Raw genomic sequence first — 25,144 nt, forward strand, 5'->3', positions numbered from 1 at the left:
AAATCTAGCACATTCAGAAGCTGTGGTCCTTCCCAAGCTTTTAAAAGACACTGGCATACAAACAAGGATCTTCTTCCCACCCAGTGGCTTCTGAGTGCGTGTGACCCTAACCCCAATGGCTTCTAGGAACCCAATCTGGGAACATAAACCCAGCCCGGTTTGATGACTCAGAGAAGTGTCCGATAAAGATGACTCCAAGACTCTCACAGAACACATTCCCAACCCCAGTGACCTGGACTGCACACAACACTTTGGTCAGCCTCGGGCAGCTCGAGGGACTGTTTTTCCTGTGTGCGTCTGACCCTCCCAGCCCCTTGCTCCTGAGCTGGGCCAATCCAAAGACGGACATTCCCATCAACGGGGTGCACAGCCCCGAGTCTTCCCAGGTAACAGCTGCCATCTGAGGCTGAAATGTGACGGACAATCATTCTCTCATGAGCCGGGCCCAGAGAGAGGTCGTGGATTCCAGAACCGGCCTGTAACTGCGTCTGCCATGGACTGTTACTAAAGCCAGTGAGACCCAATCTTGATGCTGTCGCTCCTCGAAACTTCAGAAATCACAAAAAACCATCCTGAGTTATATTATTACTTTATTTTCCTTTTTTAAAATGTAACATTAAAGTCATCCAACATACAGATATTCCTAGGGCTCCTTGCACTTTTTATTCTATCTAAAGTTAGCTATTTTTAGCTATGAGATGAAGAGACTCATCCCATTAAAAGGGCAACGTTTCTGAAAAACGGATTCCATATTTATGCGATGGGAAATTAACACCCCATCTCCCAGCCCAAAACCTGCTTCGGTCCAGAGCTCCACGAAGACAGCTTACAACCATGGCTAACGCGCGGTGCCCGCGCACAGAGAGGGCCCCAACAACAAGCAATGGGGTTAAACCTCTGAAACAAGCAACTTCTTTATTGTACAGAATAAGGATACAGAAGAAAAGCATCGTTTTCCTTTTAGCCCTTTAATTAGTGTGTTTGGCCTCCACCCAAGTTACTGTGTACACCAAGCGCCTACGAATAGTAAAAACAAATGGATTCCAAGTCCCTGAAATGCATGCAACTTAAAATTCCCTAGCGCGCACCGGCAGCTCCCAGGGCCCGGGGTCTGCGGCGTTCGGCGGAGACTACGGGGCGGCTGGGTTTCCAGCTGTGTCTGTCGTGCCGGTGCTGCCCGGGTTTGCAGCTGCTGCCTCTTTGGCTTCTGGCTGCTGGCTTTCAGTTTGGGGATCTTCTCCACTTCCGGCACTTTTCTTACTCTTGTCTGTGGCCATGGCACCCATCTCCATGATCTCCTGCAGTGGCTGATCGGTTTCAAGGGAGCTAGGCTGGAGTTCATAAACCTGGACTTGACCCGGGACATCTATTGCTTTCTGTTCAAGTTTTTCCAGGATGGTCTGAACCTTCCTGACACCATCTCTCCTGGCCTGACGTACGTCGGCTCGTCCTTCGGGGTCTACCGAATCCAGGGCCAGCAGCTCTTTGGTCAAATACTCTTCTATCATCAGGTACTTTTTGTCTGTCTTCTTGCCTTCAAAGTTGTCCACGGCCTGCTCCAGCCCTTGCACGTTCTGCAAGATGGCCTCCACCTTCAGCACGCCTGGGTGTTTCGGGGGCGCCTCAGCTTCCCCTGGTTTGGGAGGTGTGGCTTCTGTGGGGGCGGGGCCGGGGGCTGCCCCCTCTTCAGCAGCCACATTCTTGGGGGACGCGGGGACGGCAGGAGGGGCGGGGCTGGGAGGACAAGGAACCGGAGCCGCCGGAACCTTTACTTGCACCTTCTCAGAGGTGGGTGGGGGCTTCTGGGAGACAGGTGGCGAATCGGCCTCCTTGCGGATCACCTGAATCGGGATGTGTCCAGGAAGGAGATCTGGTCCAACTGGGCCTGGCTTGCTTTCGGGTTTGTTCTCAGGTTGGGGAACAGGTGAAGATTCTCGATGAGTCATGGGCTGCTGAGAAGAGGCAAGGACACAAAGATATTTTTAATAACTGGCTGAGAGTCCCAGGCAGTCGTTTGTTGCTAGTACCACTGACTATAAAGAAAACTGGGGAACGGCTTTAACGGGATGAAAGAGATGTTTGAAGTCAACCACATACTGTTAGAGAGTGAAAACGTACTGATCATGTGTGGGACCGAGCCACTCATGTCCACTCATCACCCTGCGTCTGTTACCGCTCACTCAATCTTTCCGTAGATGGTATTCTTAGGGCAGCGAAGAGAAAACCAGTGTAGTTTTCAAAAATGAGAACTCGCTCACCAGAAACCTCGCCGACTGCCGAGCTAGTTTAGCTCAGAGCAAAGTCCCGCATGACTCAGAATCTTGGGGAGGCAGCCATGGAGGAGTAACTGCCACACGCCCCTCCCTGACACCGTGGGGACAGCCTCTGTTCCGGGAGTGACAGTCCCACGTCCTCTTTCAAAAAAGTTGTAATCTTTTTTTTAAGTCTATGACAGCCTCGTGGTTTCTGCCCAGACTGATGTCTTTTTCTGAGAATAAGCGAGATGCCCAAAATAGTTAGGTCTGGGAGAATTTGGCACGGGCGCCAACGCTCGGCTGCGCGTCTCCGCACGGACTCCTGGCTACACCGGCGGAGATGCTCTTTAACGTGACTGCAAGCGATATGGGCTGTGCTCAAACAAGTATCTTGGCTCTCCTAGCATTTCAGTGACTATCTCACCCCCCCTTTTATGATTGAAGTAGAGGGGATGGAGGACGCTCTGTTAGATTCAGGAGCACAACATGGTGACTCGATAGTTCCACACGTTCCGCAGTGCTCCCCCGAGTAAGTACAGCCGCGTCTGTTCTCACGATGTTATTGACTCTATTCCCTACGCTGTATGTTTCATCCCCGTGATCTTGTAACTGGAAGCTTGTACCTCCTAACCCCCTTCACCCATCTTGCCCATCCCGCCGCGTACCGCCCTGCTAGCAACCATAAATTTGCCCTCTGCTTATACGGGTCTGCTTGGTTTTTGTTTGCTCATTTTGTCTTTTAGATTCCACATCGGAGTGAAATCGTATGGTATTTCTCTTTCTCTGACTTATTTCACTTCGCCTGATACCCTCTAGTTCTATCCATGTTGTTGCAAATGGCAAGAGTTCATTCTTTTTTGTGGCTAAGAATAGTCCAATGTGTATGTAGCCCACAGCTGCTCTGCCCATTCATCTACCGATGGGCACCTGGGCAGCTTCCGTGTCTTGGCTGTTGTGAATGACGCCGCAATACGCCTAGGGCTGCGCACAGCTTTGCTAATGAGTGTTTCTGCCAAACTCCTTTAAAAATCTCACACATCCTAATTTCATTAATTGGGGAATAAGAGTTAGACTACATGATTTCTAAAGTACTCCCAATTTAAAATACTAAATTCCACTATAATGTTCAGTTAGGTCAAATCTTTGCAAACCTTCAGAAAGAAATCTTAGAACAGGCACTAAAAGGGAGGGCACCACAAACAAGGTTAAGGAAGAAATAGGATTAAATATTGTTTCGCTGATTCTGGGAAATATACGGGAAAGACACGAGGGGAAGCATGTCTAGCTCTGCACGTGGGCAACTGCTTTCCTGGGATTCCTGAGCCGGCGGCTACTTCGCCATCGAAGCGCCAACAACCCCCTTTTCCACCAGACCTCTTTTGCCAACGCGGACGGCCTCACTCCGGCTCTTACCTCTCAGAACTAGCCACACACACCTCTTTGGGTTTTAAAATGATCGAACTTTACATCAGAAACCAGGGATGTACTGTATGGTGACTAACATAATATAATAAAAAAACATTAAAAAAAATAAAATAAAATGATCTCTGGGTAAGAAAAATGACTTTAGAAACTCTTAAGAGAGGTTGCTCTATAGCTTATACTCTTTGAAAATGTCAAGGTCATGAAAGCAAAGGAACTCTGAAGAGCTGTTCCAGATTAAGGAAGAATGAAGAGAAATGATATCTAAATGAGGTGCTCGTGATCCTAGATTAGATCCTAGAACAGGGAAAGTGCTATCAAGGAGATCTGAAAGTGGACTGTGTATCAGACAACCATGTTGCAAGGACGTTAAGTTTCCTGATTCTGACCATTGTACTGTGGTAACGAATGAGGTCTTTCTTAGGAAAATATTTCCTGAATTATTTATGGATAAAGGGGCACAGTATCTACAATTAAATCTCCAACAAAGAAACCACATGGACGATGTGCAAAGCAAATACAGCAAAATGTTAACAGTGAGTTTGGATGAAGGGTATACTGGGTTTCTTTGTATCATTCTTGTAGCTCCTCTGTAAGGTAGAAATTATTTCCAAATAAAGAAGCTAAACAAAGAACCAAAGGACGGTGCTATCCCCATTTACAGTAAGACACCCTGCATTTGTCTACGAGGCGCTTTCCTTCTAAAAACTGTGGCAGAGAACCAATTCGGCTGCTCCCGTTGGAAGGCCCAGGGCTGCTCAAGGCTCTGCTAAGCTACAAGCTGTGCAAACTAACGACCTCCTCCTCCAGGATGTGCCCTACGAGTTGCCTCTGAAGGATGAACAGGACTGTGCCTACGACTTCACCACGCTGGAAGGTTTCCCAGCCAGCCAGCCTGCCAGCCAGCTCATCAACAGGCCATGTAATGTGGTCCTTTGCCCCACAGGAGAGAGGAGAAAGACAGATTCCTGTTGTCAAGCTCAGAGCTGAACAGGTAAGATGAACGCTTTTGGAAGGCACAGAGTAACCCACGCCGAGCCGTAGGGACTGTGATGGGATGCCGCGAGGAAGAGGAGGCGGCTTCACGGAAGAGGCAAGACTGGCTGGTCCCTTGGAGGATGGGGAGAACCTGGATGGTACTGGCATCTCAGGGAGCTGGGTCAGCGTGAGCAAAGGCACAGAGGCGGGGAGAACAGAAAGGGCTTGCAGAGTGGAGAAGGCGTACCCATGAGGAAGGAGACAAGCTTCCTGGAACACTGGAGACGAGGCTGTGGCTGGGGTGTGGAAGGGATCTGAAGGGCCCTGAAAAAGTGTGGTGGGCGCTAAGGGACCCGGGTCCCAGGTGTGTGAGTGACACGACACATGCTGCCCGGCTATTTCCCCCGAGGTCGTGGAGGTTCTGCCCCGAAGGCAGCTGCAGTGACAGAGAGCAAAAGCGAAAGAAAGTACTGAGAGTTCCCAGCACCTGCCCTGCCTGCGTTTCTGCTGATGACCAGCCAATTCCAGGGTCTCGCTTTCCCCCAGTAACACGTGTGTGAGCTAGTTAGGCCCCACGGAGGAACCAGGGCACCTGCACAGAGCCCCTCAGCCCCTGGAGAGATGCTGCCGGGCCAGTCTGTGGACACCAACTCCGTACCTGAGGCCTGTCGACCACGGTGTGCACACGGTGGGGCGACGGTGAGTGCACTGGTGTGCTGCTCCTGGCTGGAGAGCCCTCCCGGCTGGATGCACTCCGAATGGGTGACCGGAATGGGGATGCTGCCGGCATGGGCCGGGGCTCCCAGTCATCCCCCGGGACCCGGTGGTACATCGGCTGGTAGGTCTGGTATTCACCCTGCTGAGCTGGGTAGTGGGTCTTCTGGGCTTGGTGGAAGGAAGGCTGGGCTGCTGGCCGGGTGACATTCTGCTCGTGTATCACAGGGATGGGGATATAGCCCCGGGGGAGCTGGTGACTGCCCAGGCTGCTCCTGCTGGAGGAGGAGGGCAGGCTGGCCGAGGAGGACGAGGACGAGCAATCCGAAGCAGCTGGAGACTGGGATCGCTGCAAGACACAAAGAGTAGAGGCATGAGTGACCCTCTGCCCTGATGCCCCAACCCTGCCTCCTTTATGTGCCTGCTCTGGGTAATGTGTTGGGACCTTCTACCTGTAAACCTTACCATCTCCAAAATGCACTGCTAGGACTCGCGGCTCTGGAGCCAAGGAGTATCCCAATTCTTACCAGCTCAATAGCCTTTTTAAAAATAATTAATTAATTGATTTGAAAGAGAGAGCACAAGAGCGGGGTGGGTAGAGGCAGAGAAAGAGGGAGAGGCAGACTCCCCGCTGAGAAGGGAGCCCATGTGGGGCTCGATCCCAGGACTCTGAGATCATGACCTGAGCCAAAGGCAGATGCTTAACCGACTGAGCCACCCAGGCATCCCTCAGTAGCCTTCTGAGCACCGATAGTATGGAAAAGATGCCCCTTCATCCCCAAGCTGACTAGAAGATTCAGGAAGACAATCCGTGAATATGCTTCAGCCCCAGGGCCACACACAGAAGTGCTCAAGGCGCTGCTTCCATTGTTGCTGCTGCTGTTGTTCCGATGTCACCTTCTCTAACCCTTCCCTTGCAATCTACAGAGGATGCAGCTGGGCACACGGAGCAGCAGCACATCCTGCGTGGCCCGAAGCAGGCCAGCCCCCGGACCGCCTAGAAAATCAGGTGGGTGTTTTCCCAGCTGGCTTCAAAGGGCCCCATTCAGATTTCTCTGATTAATGTGTCACTTTTGATTTTTTTTTTAATTTATTTGTCAGAGAGAGAGCGAGAGAGAGCGCACACAAGCAGAAGGAGTGGCAGGCAGAGCAAGCAGAGGGAGAAGCAGGATCCCCGCTGAGCGGGGAGCCTGATGCAGGACTCGATCCCAGGACCCTGAGATCATCACCTGAGCCAAAGGCACCCGCTTAACCGACTGAGCCACCCAGGCATCCTGTCGCTTTTGATTTTTACAACAAAAATATTACTAATACAGGTAGTTCTCCAAGAAAGGAAAAGAACAGAGCCAGAGAAGGCAAGGCTAACTCTGGGCACAGACAGGGAGCGAGAATCAGCACTCACGAACACTGCCGCTGGGCACAGCTGGGAGAGTCTGCAGACGGGACACGCAGAAGGGCTTACTGCTCAGGGGTCCTACTGGGGTCCACTGGCCCTCCAATCCCAGCTAAGAACTGGATTAAGAACTCTTTAGGTATTAGTGCACTGAAGCATGGGCTTCAGGCTTAAAAATAAAACCCTATCGTCGAGCAGCTGACTTCCTGACTCTTTATTTTGGGTTTCCTTTTTTCCCCCCAAGATTTTTTTTTTTTTTAATTTATTTGAGAGAGAGAGGTAGTGACAGAGATAGCAAGAGAGAGAGAGAGCACCAGCAGGGAGGAGAGAGAGAAGCAGGCTCCCACTGAGCAGGGAGCCCGACGTGGGGCTCGATCCCAGGACTCTGGGATCATGACCCGAGCTGAAGGCAGATACTTAACCGACTGAGCCACCCAGGCGCGCCTTTGGGTTTCCTTTTAAACCATGGGACACTGTGTGGGCAGGTATGGTGCCTCATTTTCCTATCAACACAGCTCCAAGCAGTTAATACCGATCCATAAGTACTAAACTGAATGAAATAACACATCGCTATCCCTGTGTTCCTGTTCAGAAAGTTCGGTAGGAGTAAGGAGCACCAGATTAGGAGCCAGAAGGCCAGGCTCCCAGTCCCAGAAATGCCACACTTTCACCTTTATGCATTTGGACCAAGCTGTTTACCCTTCTGAGCCCCAATTCCTTAGCCACAAAAATAAGCCATGACCCCTGCCTGTGGGGTCACATGCCCGTGAAATGCTGGGGGACACTGTGGGGCTGTCATGCTGTCTTTACTGGGTGACCTCTGCTGCTGCAGGCCAGGCCCAGATGCCCTGCGTGTTAGCAGGTGCCTGGCCCAGGGTGTGGGGCCAGCCCCAGAATACACCAGCTCACTCTCCTTACCTCAGGTCTGTGGGAGCCTGGGGGCTGGGCTGCCGCAGCTGCTGCCACTGCCTGTCCACACTGTTTATCTGGCTGGGTGGCTTCCGCCACACCCCGCAGAGGTGACTGGGACCTCTGAGGAGCCTCTGTGGCTGCCTCGGTTCGGAATCGCTGTGTCCCTGGCTGGGGACAGACAAAGGAAGGGCGCGGCTGCCGGCCCTCGGCGCCTTCGTGGAGGACGGGAATGGCAATGTAGCCTGGTCGGAGCTGGGGGTACACGACGTGGCCTTCCCGAGCGGGCAGCAGCCTGGGGCCCTCCTGGGAAGGGCCATTTGCAGAGGACGGTGGTTCCTACAACACAAAAAGGAGAAACGGTCTGGTTAGGAACTGGGAAGAAAACACCCCCAAAGAGGTAAAAACATGGCGCTAAGTGCCATCTTCCAGACTGATTCTGGGCACCTCCCCCACCTCCGGCGTCAGCCAAGCTGGCTGAGCAGAGAGAGCGAGGCTGCTCACAGGCAGACATCCCCTCCCCTACGAGGCCGCTGTATGGGCAGCCGTTTACGAGTTAGAGGCATGAAGAGAAAGCAGGTGAGCCACGGTATCCGTTGAGCACGGAGACGTCCCAATTTCCCAAACTGGCCAGACAGGTTTCTTTTATGGGTGACAACCAGCAGCCGTATGTAGGAGAGCCACTGACTGCCCCCCAAATCAGAGACCCGGATCAGAAGGCGCGAGGATGAGTCAGTCCAACTCACTAAATTACAGCCAGCTTCCCTGCTTCCTCAAAGGTCCTAGCGTTTCCTAACAACACAGGGCTGTGCGGGACCCAAACACAGGACACAGCTTGGACATCCTTGCAGAGAGGCGGCAGTGGGGCCAGGCTGCCTACCCGGGGACATTTTTGGAACAAGCTGCAAGAAAGGGAGATAAGAAGGCACACAGGGGCAGCAGAGCAGGAGAACAAATTACGGAGGATGAATTATGCTGGTCCGATGATGCCAACAAAGGCTGCTCTGGCGAGGAGTGGCTGGGGTCCCTCTCGTGTCCTCTCATGAAGTTGTCCCTTCAGCCGCCTGGCTATTTTGGGACCCTAGAGAAGGCCAAGTTCCAGATGTACCACAGAGAAAGATCTTGTTTCAGACAACAAGGCCGGTTAGTCACTCGCGGGGCAATGTCATTTCTCACCACGGGCTGAGCAACCAAAGTCAGGGACCCCCAAGGCTTCTAGTCTTGACTATCTCCTGAACCCTTCTAGAGGGTCCTTTACAGGGGAGGACGCTACGGAACTGTGCCACTTACACTCCTCTGGCTAGGTCACCGATGAAGGAGAACGATCCTTCCTCCAGAAGGCATCTCTCCGAACTGCAAACAAATGCCAAGGACTGAGAATCTAGGAGCTTGCAGGTGTAACTCACTGCTGCAAAACCAGTCACAAGCAAGGAAAGCTGATTTGCATTTCGCGTGCTCGACCATTATAATTTCGCCTTGTTTCTGTGTTTGTGTGCAACAGTCAGTGGTGGTGGACCCTGGAATTCTGGAATTTAGCTCTTTCAGACCCCGTGGCCAGCCGCTGCCCTCCTGCTGAGCCCCTGCCCGGGCCTCCCGCACACAGGAGAGGCAAGGGTGTCGCTGTGTCCTTGCGGACACCAACAGACAGGCACTCTCAGATTAGAATACCCACGTGCTCAGGGTGGCGGCATTATTTTAGTCTGCTTGGCTCTCGGGTCACCCAAGAGCAGGCAGTGGGTTGAGGCCTCACATTCAGAGGCCAATTCCTGCCGTGAGACAAGCACCAGAAGGGACGTAGCAGAGGCACTGAGGACACCCAGCGCTACTCGGTGCTGACTCCTAACCCGCCATCTCGGCATGTGATCCCCTCACCAGGGCACCCCTCTTTCCAGCCTGAAGCAGGGGCCCGGACAAGTCCTGGACATCTTCTCTGCTTGTTGCCTGGAGGCTCACGGTTCCCTCGCAGCCACGTACAAAAGCCTCAACTATCCTCACGATCCTCGGGGGGGGCAGTTAGGAAGCCCTCATCCACTGAGTACTCCTGGTGACCTTCTAGCTACCCAGATCCTGGGTACTACGGGCTTACCAGACCAGCGAGACACGATCCCTGCCGACCAGGGGCTTACAAGACAGTTGAAGACAGCACGAAACACACAGGAAGCAAACCCCCCAGAGAGCATGGGAGGCTCTGCAAATGGGGGAAATGCATGGGCTTTTCCAGCTAGGACGGGGCTGTCCTAGATAGGATGCCAGTTGATTCTGACCTCTATTAGTAACAGTTCTGTGATCTGAGATAATTCTCTGAACCTGTGAGCTTTAATTCCCTTATCTAGAAAACGGAGCCAGCAGCACCCATCTCGCAGGACTGCTGGGGGGTTTTAGGAGAGCACAGGCAAGAAGGACGCCCGGAAGGGAGCATGGCATGGGAGTTCCCGCCCCAAAAAGGCACACAGTCACTCTGCGCAGATCCCAAAGTGTGGAAGGAATCAAAACTGAAGACCAAAGCTAACTGACAGAAGATTCAGAGTAGCGGCTGTCCCGTAGGGCATGGGAGTAACTGGGAGGGTCTTGAACCTTCTGAGACGTGAACCTTCTGTGAGGACGGAAATGTTCTTTTTCTGCACGGTGGTAAACAGATAGATTGTATGTACAAACCTATCAAAGCATAGACTTCCCTGGAACCCCCCCCCCCCCACTGCCCAGCCCCTGCCATATTCCACCCACCCTATCCGATTTTAACAGGTGAGGGCTGTGCCAACCCCACCACCCCCGCAAAGCCGACTGTTAGCTGTGCCTCCAGCTCAGCCCCTCCCAGGGCCTGGAAACCTTAGATGGACCTGGCTGCGGCTTGGCTCCTCCTGGGGGAAGCCCCTGGATCCAGAAGGCACGGCAGCTGCCTGCCAAGAGCTGCGCATTTTGTGCATCTCACTGAATATATTTTGTACAACTACACGAGAAAAGGCAAGACAAAGGATAGAGGGCAGGAGGGAGGGAGGAAGGAAGAGCACTTCCGCCTGCCCAGAGGAGGGGACAGCAGGCACTGCCTCCTGGAGCCAACACGCCACCTGGGTCTGGGAAGAAGTGCTACGTCTGGTCTTGGTCCTGTGGTTGGTGAAGGGAAGCTGTGGCCCCTGGAGGCGGGGTGGGGAGTCCGAGCAGCAGAGGGAAGGGGGACAGCACCGAAGGCACGTGCTGAGCTGGAGACGGTGAGGCCGGAGGCCCAGAGGCCCGACATCCACTGTCCCGAGGGCTGCTGACAAGAAATGCCTCAGCAAGACAGAAGGAACCGAAAGGAGAAACCAGGACACCTCAGGAAACGAGGGGAGGAGTCAGGGATGAGGGTAAGGAAGTGAGGGCAAAGCCGGGGCCAAGGGCACAGAAAGGAAGGGTGACCCACGGAGGTGCGCAAGAGGAAGAATGGAAAGGCCTCCGTGCCTGGCAGGACAGCAGGAGCGACGGGGAAGGGCCACTAGCAAGACTTGAGTTCTGAGCCTGGGGTTGACGGGGAGATGGTGCTGCCGGCTGGGAGGGTTAAGGGCAGCCGGGAGGCCTTGACGTTTTGCCCTCTGGGTCCCGTGGGAGTTGATCCATTTATGCCATTTAATAAAAAACCCCACATCTCTTCAGTCACATCTAAAAGAATGCTCCAGTTCCGTCTGAGGGGGGGGTTTGTTTAGAAAAACACTGCCTGGGGTAAGTAGAAAGCCACACCAGCTTCACAGAATAGAAGAGTAAGCACTTGTACATGAATGAACAGCTGAAGCCAGCAGCGAAGCTCCCACCTAGACGAAGACCCGTAACAGGAACACGGATGCCTCCCACCTTCCGACGTGTCCACTCTGCTATGGTCGGAGTCCTGTCAGTAGCAGCTGTGTCAGTGTTTACTAACTAAAAAGCACCACCTGAAAGAGTTAAATTGCTTGTTCTGTCTTCTATGGTGCTTTTCATCACAATCTAATAAAAGACAACATTTTAAAATGAGAAAAGTGGGGCGCCTGGGTGGCTCAGTCGGTGAAGCACTGGACTCTTTTTTTTTTAGATTTTATTTTTTTTAAATTTTATTTGACAGAGATAGAGACAGCCAGTGAGAGAGGGAACACAAGCAAGGGGAGTGGGAGAGGAAGAAGCAGGCTCATAGCGGAGGAGCCTGATGTGGGGCTCGATCCCACAACGCCGGGATCACGCCCTGAGCCAAAGGCAGACGCTTAACCGCTGTGCCACCCAGGCGCCCCAGCACTGGACTCTTGATCTCAGCTCAGGTCTTGAGTTCAAGCCCTGTGCTGGGCTCCAAGCTGGGCCTGGAGCCTATCTTAAAATAATATAAAATAAAATAAAATGAAAAAAAGTTAAAGAGACAAATGTGTGATAGTTATGATTCTCGCAGAGTATGAGGAGAACATGCCTCCTCAGTCCCCTAAGAAGGTCCAGCACATCCAGAAAGAGCCTATTGGTTAGGCCAGCCTCCTCAATACAGGACCCATGACTTGACCCCTTCTGACCTCAGTGGGGACCAGGGACCGCTCCCCTTGGGGTTCCGCTTCTGGGGAGCGAGGGGTGGGCTGCGATCACGTGACCAGACAGGCCGTTGCAGGTCCTTCCCTCGCCACCTGCCCCACAGCTTAAGGAGTAATGACAGCACTCCAGGTATTATTCTCCAGTGCAGCTCAGCTTATCATCTTTATCTTTGGGCAAAGATGTCAGGAATCCATATATACAAGATCTGATTAGGAAATAAGACTTTCACCGCTTATCTCCCTACATTCATTTATAAAATGAACTGGTTCATTCTTCTCCCTTGCTTTGCACTGCGCTAAAATCTTGAGGCGGATCTCAGGGCACTAAACAACTCCACGAGATGGCCAGGATAAAAAGCAGAGAACATTACCCCAGATGAGCCTGAATCTGCCCTATGAAGTACAAGGTATTATTAAGAGAGAAGCCTGGGGTCAGATTCTGAGCTTGGGTGAGCCCTTACGCAAGTCTTGTTTGCTTAAGAGCACTCTTCAGAGCACCAGAGCTTTGCTGCTGGTTTTTAATAACAATGTGGGCACTAAGGAAGCAGCTAGGAGATGCGGAGAGAGAGGAGAGAGACAGCACTCAGTACTAAACCTGGATCTGCCCCTAAATACGTGTTATATAAGCAGCTCACATCGCCTCTCTGGACCTTACTTTCCTCGGCTGTACAATGAAGGGGAGTCCAGGTACTCTGTGAAGCAGTGGTTCTCAGACTCTAGGGGGCATCAGGAGCACCCAGAAAAGGCATAAAAATGCAGACCCTAAGCCCAACCCCAAGACAGTGTGATTGGGTAGGTATGTGGGGAAGCCTAACCAGGACTGCACTGAGAAACACTATCTACGTGAAGTTCCTTCCCACTCTGGCGTTCATGGCCCTTATTCCAAGGTCCCCTTAGCTTTAAACATGCACATAAAGCTCAAAAGGAAAAGTTGACATCAAAGAAATCTAAAAATGACCACTCTTAACTGTGTTCAGTTAAATCATAATGGAAGTCACTGGGATTCAACGTGTCCCAATGTTTCATGTCCCAAATGAAGAGGCGGCCACTGACCCCTGGGAAGGACTCCTTGTGCCTTTTGTTGTTGTTGTTGTCGTTGTTAAAGAATTATTTATTTCAGTGAGAGAGACAGAGAGCGAGCAAAGGGGGCTCGGAGGGGCAGAGGAAGAGAGAGAGAGAGAGAAAGAGAGAGAATCTCAAGTAGACTCCCCGTTGAGCACAGAGCCTGACATGGGGCTCGATCTCACGATCCTGAGATCATGACCTGAGCTGAAACACAGAACCGGGTGCTTAACTGATTGCACCACCCAGGCGCCCCAGGACTCCTTGTGCTTTAAAAGTAGGGTAAGAACAACAGCTTTTGGGTCCCTACCAGGGATATGCCAACCACTGTGCTGAACCCTGCACTTTTATAGTCTTCGCAGCTTTGGGGACAGCTGGGGAGCAGGGTTTGCCTTGACCTATCCACAACTGGTTCCCTGTTCACTGAGTGGCCTCTGAACCCTGAAAACAGCCCCCAGCAACCCTCAACCTCAATTCCGTGGCACAGCGCTCTCCAATGTGTTCTCAGCACCTACAAGTCATAGCTCCCACCAGTGTGGTCTGAGCGAAGGGTGCGAGTGACAAAAGGTTAACTTTCAGGGCTGCCCCGGAGCACTTCATCTCCACAGCCCAGGAGTCTCAAGCAGGGCACAGATCCAGGAACTGGGTTTGGAGGCCAGAAGAGCATTCACAACGGTCAGGTACTGACTTTTACTAATGACACTTCAAAACTTCTAAAACAAAGAAAAAAAGATGGAGGAAAACAGGAACCCTGAACTCCCCATATATCTAGGGCCTGGATCGAAGTTAAGTTGCTTGGCTCACTTCTAGCAGGCCGGAAACAAAACGAAAGAAAAACTTCCTTCTAAAGCACAGACAGTTGAGCTTCAACATCCATCCAAGACTTTCCGCTTGGCAGGCTCAGGCCATGGAAATGAAGTAAGCATTATTGCCAATTTGACACGACCCTCAGCAAACTCGAAATTCCTCCAGTTCCCACTGCATGTGATCAAGGGTCTCTCCCTCCGCCCAAGTTTGGGCACATAATGGACACCAGGTGAATTGTGACTAGCAAGCAAATTCCACCTCCACAGGAGTCCGTGCACAGTGCTTCTGGTAAGACAACAGTCTGTGCTGACCACCATTTCTGGACGCAGCCCAGTGACAGGGCTACTGGAGGCTGTATCTGATTGCCTGTTATCAAAGCCCACGTATTTTATCCTGGGATCACTGAGACAGGTGTCCCGATACGTTCCCACCAGGGAAAACTTTCTATAGGATGAAACTTAGCACCTCGTCTCTTTGCAGCTGTGTCCAAACCAGCAGGAACGAACCAGCGTGAGCCCCGGACTTCAAGCGTTTCTCACCCTGAGCTCCAGTCCCACCCTGCTGCTCACCAGCTCTATGCCCGCAGACAGGACTCCTGGCTACCAAGACTCAGTTTCTCCAGCTGGAAAAATCCCCACACCTCCCAGGGATTTTTGCAAGATTTAAGTGAAATAAAGCACAAGAAAGGCTTTGTAAACTGAGCCTGCTCCAAGCCCTACACAATCACGTTCCTTCATTCACACACGGTTATTGACAGACCCAGCTTTTCGGAGCGACAGTTGGTTGAGGCTATAGTGTACGATGCCTAAAGCCTCAGCGTCTCACCAATCGGTAATAAGCCTGTTAGGAGTTAGAAGCCCCTTTATCCGAGAGTCTTAAGGACACTAATTAGCAAGGGTGCTATTTTCTCTGTTGGGAACTGTATCTAATGCTTTACCATCTGGAAGCAAACACAGCCCAACGCTCTAGGGGCCGAGCCCTAACCTCCCCTCTCACTCCAAGAAGTCCCAGCCCAGCCACTCTGAAGGGACGTCCCTGAAGACCAATCCACACTCAACTTGCTCTGACTGTGGCTCCTTGCACTCCCGCCCCTGAGACCCAGTGAGAAAACCCAGGCCAGGGCGGGGCAGGAGGATCTGTCTGGGAGCAGAACCTCTCCTGGCGTCTCACCAACAGTCTCAGTGTGTCCCCCAGCAAGGTGTGCGGGCACCTTGCAGGCGAGGCACCATGGACCATGGCTGGCATTTGAGCACCAGCCTCCAGCCTCCCCATATGCCCCACCCCCTGGAGCCCTCCTCAAGGATTCCACGTAGCAGGTGTGGCCCAAGGTCACACGGGCAGTTACCAGGCCAAGAAACCCAGTCACCCGATGCCCAGCTCCTGAACTCATGGCTTAAGGGAAATGAAAACCCTAGCTAGTTCCTCTTCAGAAAAAAGGAGTAGAGACACCTGCTCTAAGGATCTGAAATCACGAATCACAGATGGAAAAATACCTGAAATTTCCATATCAGGAAGCAAACTCTGAAGTTACATAAAGAGACTCCCTCATGGTTCATTGCATGGGTTTTTCAAGGACTGATCTCATATGACGGTGGAACACTGACCAATCACTTGGCTCTGCCATCTGCTAGCCACCAACTATGCAAGTGTTTGTTGGTATCAGGGCGCAGGGCTTCACTAGATAGGCGTTTTGTACAAAATCAGCCCCCTCCCCCCACAAATCTCCAATTCACCAACTGCAGCTAGGGCTAGGGCCCTTTTAACCCAGGGTAGCTGCCTTGAGGGGAATTCCTGGGGACTCTCTTCCCCACCCTAAGCAGCTGCTCAAAGCATTCTTCTAACAACCACACTCCCCCAAGAGGGCAGTGGCAATTAGCAAACCCCCCTCTCCTTCCACCTGCAGTGACATTTCCACCCCTTAGAGAGCTGGGTCCAGAACAGCTGTGCAAATGGCCAGCCCCTAGGTAATGTGACTCAGTTTCCCCAAAACACTGACTGGGGACCTCGCTCCTGCCTGGCAACTGTCCTGGGGTCTGTACAGAGATGTGGAGGGAAACACTCCCCTAAAGGAGTCAAGATTGAGGGTTAACACACCACCCCATGCAGTAGAGGCCAGGAAACAGTGCCTCCTGGCCCATCATGGCAGAGGGATCAGGGATGAATCAGGGATGAAGCTGGTTGGGGCTGTGGGCTGCAGGTTTGGTTGAGGCTCCAGAAGGCCCAACAGCCTGACCCCCCTGCTGTGTCGCCGAGTAATGTGGGGCATGGGAACCCCGGGGAAGGGTGCTGAGGGCATCCAGACACTAGTCAAAAGACAGCCAGCTAAGGTAGTACAAGGGGGTCAGGGGCTTGCTTCTGAGAAAAAAGACTTGAGGCCTACCTGGGAGCCATGTCCAGACAGATCTGTCTGCCATGTGGTGAATCCCCTCCTACTTTCTAGTGGAGGCTATGACTGTTTCCACGGATTGAACACAGATGTCCAGTAGGGCCCTGACTCATCACTTTCCACGCACTATCCCCCCTGAACCTCACAATCCTGATGGACAGGCAAGGTGGTGTTCCCATTTTACAGAAGGGGAGACTAAGGTTCAGAGAGGAGTGATTTATCTGAGATCACCAGAACCCAGGTTTGTCTGACATCAAGGCCAGGGATGTGTTCACCCTTTCACTATTCTTGCCACACCTATACAATCTGTAATAATAATTGTGGCTAAAATCTTCAAACCCTTCATCTTCCCAGGGTACAACGCAGCAGGGGAGAAAGCATTTAGTTTTGCCCGGTCGAGCCGGGCTGAGGCTCAAGACCTGGAACATTCAGTTCAAGTGTACTCTGGGCCAGGGACCCAGTGCTCGGTGCTGAGTCATTGCCTGGCTCAGGCAGGGCAGGCGAGAGTGCCGTGCTCTGCTCCATTCTGAGTCACCACAGCTCCATGCGCCCAGCATGGCGCCTCTGGAGGGAGAAAACCCAGCTCTGTCTGGGCAGGAGGGCTGGTCCCCCTGCTTGACACTCAGGGTCTGTGGGATGAAGGTGGAAGATTCAAAAAGTGACGTGGCTGCCTTGTCTTCTGCACACACATTCTTTCCTAGCTTCCTGCTGTCTGGATTTAACTCACCTATCCAGGGTCTCAGAAGAACCTTTAAAATAACGGGGGAAAAAAAATCTACAATTGGACCTTAATGAACACTGAGGACGTGATTTCAAAATAGGAAATGGCTGTTCTCCAACAGGATGCTCGGGAATTTTCAGTGGCAAGAGTCTCACCTCAGTCACTGGGGACACTGCTCTGTGCTCGGAGCTCTGGGGCAGCCACTCTGTTTACAGGCTCTTGACGTAGGCAGTGAGCAATCTGTAATTCTGGGCTTTTCTGAATTGCCAGTGAATAAGAAGCCTCACTGTGCACTGTCTGGTCTTACTGCCGGCCACATGGGGGGAAAAAGTGAGAGAGAGAGAGACACTCCTTTGACAGCACGGAGCCTGCTCTCTGTGCAGCTGGGCATTAGCGGCGTCTGGCTGCTGGGAGCTCCCAGCCTCTCCAGCTTGTCCGCTCCAAGACGCTGTGTCTCTGGCAGGGACAAAAAAGGGCTTCTCCAGACTCAAACGGATGAACTTAGGGAATCAATACTGAAGTCCTTTGTGGAGAAAAGGCCATTTAGAAATGCAGTAAAAAGGAATCTGCCCCCGGGGGACCTTGGGGAGCCCAGGACAACACTTCAGTGCTTAGGAAACAACAGAAGGCTTCCAGCAACTTCCACTAACTCTGGGCTCGAGCCTGCACTTCAATAAGGGCAGCTTTTCTTCTACCAGCCTGTCCACTCCGGAGCCCGGCCCAGGTTTTACTCTTCTCCACACGGAACCATTTACTGAGGTTGGAGACCCTGCCAGGCACTGAGCAGCAGAAAGAGACAGGACCCCAGAGCAAAGCAGGGAAGTGCCACCGTTTGGAAGAAAGATTCCAATCAAAGTAACGTGGAGTCTGGAGCAGGGATAGCCTGCTTCCAACTGGAGAGAGGTACACGTCAGAAATGCTGCACGGAGAATGGCAGAGAAGGAGACAGACCTGTCCTCCACATGGCATTGAACACCATGACTTGCAGAGAGCAGACGCTTAGTAAATTTCACATGGAATGAATGAATGAAGACTTGGGCCCATCTCCTAAGCTCAGGAAACGAGTGGTCTCTAATCAACTGGGGCCGTCCGTGCCTGGGGAGCTCTGAGCATAAAGGAGTTTTGAGAAGCAGTCAGGCCCACGGGGAGCGAGGCTATCTGTCACCCCTCCAGATGCCCCCCCCCACCAAAGGTGAGGGTAAAACCTCTGGCCACAACAGTCTTTCCGTGGTGTCACAGCTGACAGGCCTCAGATGCATCTAATAGTTTCCATCTTAGAGAGCTCTTCTGAGGATTTAAAGCAATAAGGTTTGTAAAGCACCCAACCCGCATTTGGCACATAAATATGCAGACGCACATATATGTGTGTATAAACAAAAAAATATAAGGTTCATTCTACCCTAAAGAAATTCTCTCTCATGAAGCTTTTGCAAGCTGCCTCGCTCCTAAGGCCCCGAAGAAATCTTCACAGAAATATGTGAAGACTTAATAACACCAGACATCTCACACAATCGCACCGTGCCAAGCAAGCAGTGAGGATCAATGTCCACACATTTGCAGAGGACGGGATTTGGGGTTTAGCTTCAAAAGTCCAGCTGTGAGTCAGATCGGAGGCAGAAGAGGAGCCCGAATCAAGACTCAATTAGCCAGCGATGGTGAGCTGGGAGGCACTCGAAAATTCCACAATCAGGTCGACGACAGAGGTTTCTTCAGTGTTCATCAGCACTAATGGGTCCTCAGAGGTTCCTAATAAGCAAAGCCTCTGTCTTCTGCTCCCAGTTTTCCTGCATAAGATGTCTTAAATATCTAAGAGCAACATTAAAGCAGCAAAAATGTGAAGGAGGAAGAGTAGGTTCGGGTTATTATGCATGGTTTCCTATTTTTGACGATAAACACCAGACCATTTAAAAAAGGTCAAAAGGAACTGATAAACATGTCGAGTGCCTTATATAAGGCAAGTGTGTGTCGTTTCAGAAATGGGGACAGGAGGACAGTGCTGATCAAGCCCCACGGGTGGTCTGAAGCTTTCCGACTCACAACCAGCCCCAAGAGCATCAAACAGCTAAGCCCTCCTTGGCCCTGGCTAATGTCAAATGCCGCCACAGCTCCTGGGTACCGGCTTTATCCTCGTAAAGGGCAAGTCTACTCTACAAAACCGGACGAATTATGTTCAGTTCTTACATAAGCCAAACACAGCCTGTTCTTTGGAGGGTAAAATGAAGGTCTTGGATGAGCTGGACATCTAAGGCATCTGGCCATGCTCTTTATCCACCCCCCCCCCCAACAAATCCCTGTTCATCAGTCGCAAAGGAATTTGTTCCCCCATCATGCAACTTGCTAGAAAATACAAAGGAGAGAATGGCCACTCATTTCCTGATTGTGCTCTGATTCTGCTAAGAGGCCCAAGAGCTTGTAATCGATCTGCAAAGAGCAAAATGATCTCATCTTTAAGAAAATTCAGGAGGCTCGGCTAAACCTGAAGCAGAAAATAAATGGGTCTCTCTACTTCAATCGTAACTCAAAACATTTCCAATTTCCTCTGAAAGGATGTTTCTCCATCCCTGTCCCGGGGTCCGAGTGTAATCTGTCAGATTATTATGGTGAGCTTCTGCTGGGAAGGCAAAGCAGGAAGGAAATGCTCTGGCTCACTTCTTTCTGGGGTACAGGAAGGTCTTGGGACTGCCCTAAATCTGACTCAGGGCACTGCCACTCCCATATTCACACTCGCACAAGCCAGGCACCAGGGGAGTTGCACCAAGAAGGACAATGGGCCTCAGGCAAAGGCTCTGCATGTTAGATGTTAAGCAGGCACAGCTTTGAGGGATTCCAGGGCCTACTTGCAGGAAGGCCGACACTAAATTGCAGCTCCCCTCCCCCTACAAAATGGGATCACCGGCCACCAGTGGCTCCCAAATGCCAGTCTGGCAAAATCATGATCATTTGGGAAACTTCTCTGACGTACAGATTTCTGGGCCCTACCCTGCGAAATTCGGATTCAACATGGGGGGTAGAGGGGCAGGTAGGGGGACGAAGCAGCTGGCAATCTGTGTTCTTAAAAGGCTTCCCAGGAGACTGCTGGCCTTGGGAATCTGTGCTGTGACCACTAAGATCTGCAAAGCTAGAACAGCCCTGCTCGTGGAGGGAGAAGGGTCTCCCTCTGGTCCCAGGAGGGTTTGAGACAGCAGCACAGCACCCCACTCCAAAGCATCCAGTCTTTGTTTAGTCAGGGGAGAACCGGGAGGAGCGGCTGCACATCTTCAGACTCCAAAGTGAGCGCCAACCTCTCTGCCAGGGAAGGGGCCTGGACCGGAATGAACTTGCCAGGAGATTAGTGGCAAGCCCAACATCCAGGAAGACTGCAGGTGGGGAGGTCCAGTTGCTTAGAGCAGACCTGGATAAAGCCCAAAGTCTTAGTCTGTAGCCGCCCTGCCTCCCTGCCTCTTCAATGAAGGGCAAGACACTTGCCCCCTCTGTAAAACTAGGGACAGAGAGTCACTCTAACTACCTCAGGGCATTGTGGGAGGATGCACTCGAAAACGACAGAGTACAAGACTCAATGAAACACAAAGTTCTAATCACTTCCTTTCCATGAAAGCCATTCCTTTACCAACAAGCTTAGACTATAAACACCCAGAAGCGGTCTTCCCCCCAAAAAGGGCTTCCTCTGTTTTTTCATGTTTAACAAATAGCTCTTTACTGATGGATCTCATCTCCTCTTGAAGATAAGGATGGTTAGAGGGTCCTCTTAGCTCAGCTCCTCCAAAATCACCCTCTGTTTCATGCCAGGGCCCTTTCTCGTTCCACATTAAGAAGCCAATTTCTAACATAAAACAATATTGAAGGATTTTCCGTCGTATTTAGTCTGGAGGAAGATGTCATTCATGGAAGTGAAACTGAATGAGTCACCCAGATGTTCTGTGTATCTCAAAGCACAGGTAAGAAAGCCGTGAAGTTCCCAAAGAGCCAATGAATGGAATGTTTGCACTCTTCCAAAGTTCTGGTGCCTTGCTGACAAACCTCAAGTAGTTAATCTGGTAAAGAGAACTCATTTCTTGAGTTACCACATCCAGTCATCACCATCCAAGTAATGACAGCACAGAGGTCAGCCACGCAGTCCTTGGTGGCCAGGAGGACACAAAACAACCAAGTATTCCAGCCTGCACGCTTCACAGTTTCACAAAAATTCTAGACACTTCTACCTTCTTCTGAGCAGATACCCTGCCTCGTATCAGGACCTTCTGGTATAGTTCTCTTTGCTATTAGTACCAGCTGAGTGACCCCTGGAAACACACTTGAACTGTCTGGGTTTCTTTCTCAGTAAAAGAAAGAGGTTGAGCTAAAAAAGATCTTCGTGGGCCTTTCAACTTCAAAATGCTGACTTAATTTTCAAGTCCACTTTTCTGGCGTCAGACTTCTGATTTAGTGGCTGTTTTCTCTATTTGTTGAGAATAATAGTAACTCAACCTGGTTTTTTTTCCCTTTAAAAAGGTTTATGAAACCACAGCCTAACCAATCCACTGGATGGGTACACAAAGATCTCAACTTGCTGGGTGAGTCTTATTCTAAAAACAAAGTGTTGGCAATCTGGGTTTACACTGCACGTACAGTGGCTATGTTCAAACTTGACCTTCACTCACAACAAAGGGTGCAGGCAGATTCTGACAGTCCGTGTCTCCATAGGAAGGAGGCCTCGAAATGACAGATTTACACCACAGCAGAGATTGACATCCATGCAGGCTGCAGGAACAGGGCTGGTTTGAAATGTGCTTCAGTTTCACCCAATTATGGGCTGAACAGACACACAAAAAAGTATATATAATTATGCCCAGCCCAGCTAATTACATTCTCCTGTACTAATTTTCAGATAAAAATATACAATTAATTTCTTATAAACGTAAGTTGTTGAATGTTTAACATCTCACTGTCGTGCACCAGGTTTTCATCAATATTTTTCGTTTAAAAAATGCATAGAAATGAAAGTGGATGACACAAACACTTCTTTTAAAATAATGATTTATAAAGCACTTTTAATTTTGTGAATTTTTAAGTCTTCAAAACAAGTGACCAGCTCTTTATGGCTTTTTTTTTTTTAATTTTGCCCAGACAGCATAACATGACCCTTTCTTTAAGTGTATTTCTTTTTTGTCAAGGTTTTTATTTTGAAATAGTTCAAATTTATAGAAAATTGGAAGTGTAGCACACTTAGTTGTACTCTTTTAACAGACTGATTCCAAATTTCTATTTCTAAACTTTCATGCTCTTAAGGGTTAAAGAGCATATATCTTTGCAGATATGGAAATGAGGCACACTTCTGCTGCATTCACAAAAGTACTTCTGTATTAGTTATTTGTGTATTAGAAACAAATCCCAGGTATTTTAATACCATAACAAGGAAGGGAATGTATGCCATTAAAACAAAACAAAAAAAAAAACCATTCTCTTTCATGCCAGTGTGAGGCAATGTCTTAAGGCAATCATCAACCATGAGACAGTCTCACATTTTTAGTTTAGACTCTGCCTGGGAGAAGAACATCTTGTTTTCAACAAATCATACTAGAATATATTCTTACTGAAAACCGTTTCGAACAGTAATACAATTTTAATTGCAGATACAAAAACGGGGAAAAACGTATTTACATCAGTCCCCTGAGTCACTCTGTGCCTGAGACAGTGAAGTCAAGATGCCCCTCGACCAAGCTGAGGAACTTCAGGAGGCACAATTCCTTCGAGACCACCCCCAAGCTTGCGAGTGGCCCCCTACGGCGTCTGCCCGAGCGCCGACAGCAGTGAAACCCGGACCTCAGCCGGGGTGGGCGGGCAGTCGCAGAGGCCGCGGATGGGGCCTGGCCCGGGCCTCCGGAGCTGACCAGGCCGGCCGCCCCTCCGGAGCCCCGGCCCACCCCAGCCACCAGGCCCTCGGCCCCTCGGAGCCGGTAGGTGGGACGGCACCTGGCGCCACCGCGCGGGTCGCACTTCCCGGGCCGACCCCGGGAACCAAACGCGGCCCGGGGAGGGCAGTGTCCCCCCACTTCAAGGGCCTCTCCCTCGCCCCGACGCCGGCCAAGGGCGGACCGGAAGGGGGCTCGTCGGGGCGCAGCCGGCGGACCCCGGGCGCGGGCGTCCGCCGGCAGGTGCGCCCGGGGTCCCCGCAGCCCCGCCCGGTGCAGCCGCCCCTGCGGCTCGCCGTCGAGGGGGACGCCGGCCCGGGCGCGGCGCAGGCTGGCTCACCTTGGGGCCCTCGGGGGGCACGCGCGGGTCGTTCCACGTCGTGGTGCGGTTGTTGTGGTCCACGAAGAAGGGCCAGCCGGTCTGCGGATCGATCTTGATTTCCCAGCCGGGGGGCAGGGGGTCGCCGGCGCCGTTGCCGGACGCCATCTGCACCATGGGCGAATGGGTGGCAGCGCTCATGCTGGGTCGGGGTCGGCCCGGAGGGGCGGCCGCCGGGGTGCCGGGTCGCGGGGTGCCGGGTCGCGGGGTGCCGGGCCTTCAGGCGCCGAGTCGCTCGCTGGCCGTGGCCGGATCGAGAGCGGTGCGCGCCGCCGACGTGTCCGGGAAGCCGGCGCCGAGCACCTTTATGAATTAAAGGAGGGGGTGACGTGGCCCGAGAGGGGTGGAAGTGTCTGGAAATAGCCTTCTCGCTGCCAACGGGGAAGGAGATAAAGGGAGGTAGCAACTGGCCGGCTAGAAACTTCTGGTCCCATCCAGAGAAGTTGGCGGCGAGCGGGTTGGATGCGGAGCTCCGCCCTGAGTCATCGGCTATAATCGGGGCGGGGCGGGGCGTGGGCGGGGCCTCGGCCGACCGCCCCTCCCCCACCCCTTCCCTTCCTCCGTCGCCCCGCCGCCCTGGCGGGTGTTCCCGGGCCGAGACTGGCTGGCGGGGCGGGCAGCCTCCGGGGCGTCGTCGGTGTGCGCCGGGCGGTTTCGGTTTTCAGACTCCCTCCTCTGCTTGGAGCCGAGTGGGTGTTCCCTGGACTGGGACTCGCGCGCAGGGTGCCTGCTGCCGCTCCTTCCTATAAAAACAAAGCCATCGTGCGCCTAAACTCGTGGGTTTTAAACTAGAGTCTCGCCCACCCTTTGCTCCCTTATACACTGATACTTGGGGACACTGGCGTCCCTCGAGTACGTTTTAATCACTTTTTTTCAAGGGTCCGAGGAGCTCCGGAATGTTGATCTGACACCATAACAAAGCCAGGGAAAAAAATGCCAAGTGCAAATAGAAACTCACCTGCCTTCTTCGGACGCCTAAAAAAAGATTGCGTCAGCCGTGGTTTTATGCGTCTCAAATATACAAACTATCATTGCAGTGAACGACTTTAAAGACAAATCACCTTCTTTTGGGTTTGGATCTTTCTTATGGTAGAGGTTGTTTCTTGCTGTCTTAGATCTTGAACTTCATTTGGGAGGTAGGGACCAAGTCCGGTCATGGAAAATTGTTGTTTGGTTGATTCAGTGGTGGTTGTACTTGTAACCTAAACCAAGCAGTTCCCAGGAAGAGCATGTGCCCCCAGAGAGAGAATTTGGAGGAGGTTCCATTTCAGATTCTTAGGCATGCAGACTCATTCCCTTCCCCAGAAATATTTTGGGAAGTTGCTTTCATTAAAAAGAAAACCACAGGTCCAAAATGGTGTTACTTGGGGCAGGCCAAGTCAGCAAACCAGGATTTAATACCTAACGTGATTTCAGTTTCAGCCTCCCCCAGAAATTGTCTAAACCTGTCAATCAGGAATTTTCTGATAAGCACAAAGAGGTAATCTGTCACTTGGGCCTTCTCTGGCCCCCAAAGGGAGATGAGGTTATCTGCAAATTAAGAACCCTGCCCTTCCTCCTAAGGGAAGAGGTCTTGCCTGAAACAATCCTTTTTTATTTCCTCCTCCTCCCCTCCTCCTCCTTCTTTTTCCTCTGACTTTCTTACTCCACCCTCCTTCTTATAAAAACCTTCCATTTTGGGGCGCCTGGGTAGCGCAGTCGTTAAAGCGTCTGCCT

At 51.7% G+C, this 25,144-nt stretch overlaps 1 protein-coding gene and 2 long non-coding RNA genes across 11 annotated transcripts in view; 2 read left to right on the forward strand and 1 right to left on the reverse strand.

The window, feature by feature from the left end:
- LOC113251999 (uncharacterized) overlaps positions 1 to 25,144 on the forward strand; it is an 86,530-nt gene that overhangs the window by 35,537 nt on the left and 25,849 nt on the right. For 3 of the 6 annotated variants that reach the window (XR_008957930.1, XR_008957931.1, XR_008957933.1), the window contains exons 1-3: positions 5,714 to 6,378; positions 21,650 to 21,711; positions 22,771 to 23,094. This is a non-coding gene — a long non-coding RNA (uncharacterized LOC113251999). Of the gene's footprint in view, positions 1 to 5,713; positions 6,379 to 14,534; positions 21,097 to 21,649; positions 21,712 to 22,770; positions 23,095 to 25,144 lie in introns of those variants that run through there. The other 3 variants (XR_008957932.1, XR_008957934.1, XR_003314678.4) reach the window with 3 other exon arrangements.
- BAG3 (BAG cochaperone 3) lies at positions 574 to 23,898 on the reverse strand. 4 transcript variants are annotated; one of them, XM_026494257.4, is made up of 4 exons: positions 23,390 to 23,898; positions 7,681 to 8,010; positions 5,314 to 5,718; positions 574 to 1,949 (listed from the first exon to the last, which is right to left on the reverse strand). In XM_026494257.4, exons 1-4 carry the CDS (start codon positions 23,567 to 23,569, stop codon positions 1,131 to 1,133), a joined length of 1,734 nt encoding a protein of 577 aa, XP_026350042.1. In that variant the 5' UTR covers positions 23,570 to 23,898; the 3' UTR covers positions 574 to 1,130. The 4 variants fall into 4 exon arrangements, with proteins under 4 accessions (XP_026350042.1, XP_026350041.1, XP_048074686.1 ...); XM_026494256.4 differs by having other exon boundaries at positions 574 to 1,952; XM_048218729.2 differs by lacking the exon at positions 23,390 to 23,898 and adding an exon at positions 8,632 to 9,278.
- LOC130542982 (uncharacterized) lies at positions 1,860 to 3,918 on the forward strand. Its single transcript, XR_008957936.1, has 2 exons — positions 1,860 to 2,784; positions 3,877 to 3,918. It is a non-coding gene; the product is annotated as an uncharacterized LOC130542982 (long non-coding RNA).

Source organism: Ursus arctos, unplaced genomic scaffold (assembly GCF_023065955.2).
Source record: "Ursus arctos isolate Adak ecotype North America unplaced genomic scaffold, UrsArc2.0 scaffold_7, whole genome shotgun sequence".
NCBI lineage: Eukaryota > Metazoa > Chordata > Mammalia > Carnivora > Ursidae > Ursus > Ursus arctos.

Excerpts from the sequence above, each read along its gene's own strand:
- BAG3 (XM_026494256.4), bottom strand. The coding sequence starts at position 23,569 with ATGAGCGCTGCCACCCATTCGCCCATGGTGCAGATGGCGTCCGGCAAC. Across the intron at positions 8,011-23,389 it reads TGCCCCCCGAGGGCCCCAAG|GAACCACCGTCCTCTGCAAA; the intron begins GTGAGCCAGCCT and ends TTTGTGTTGTAG. Across the intron at positions 5,719-7,680 it reads CAGGCTCCCACAGACCTGAG|CGATCCCAGTCTCCAGCTGC; the intron begins GTAAGGAGAGTG and ends TGTGTCTTGCAG.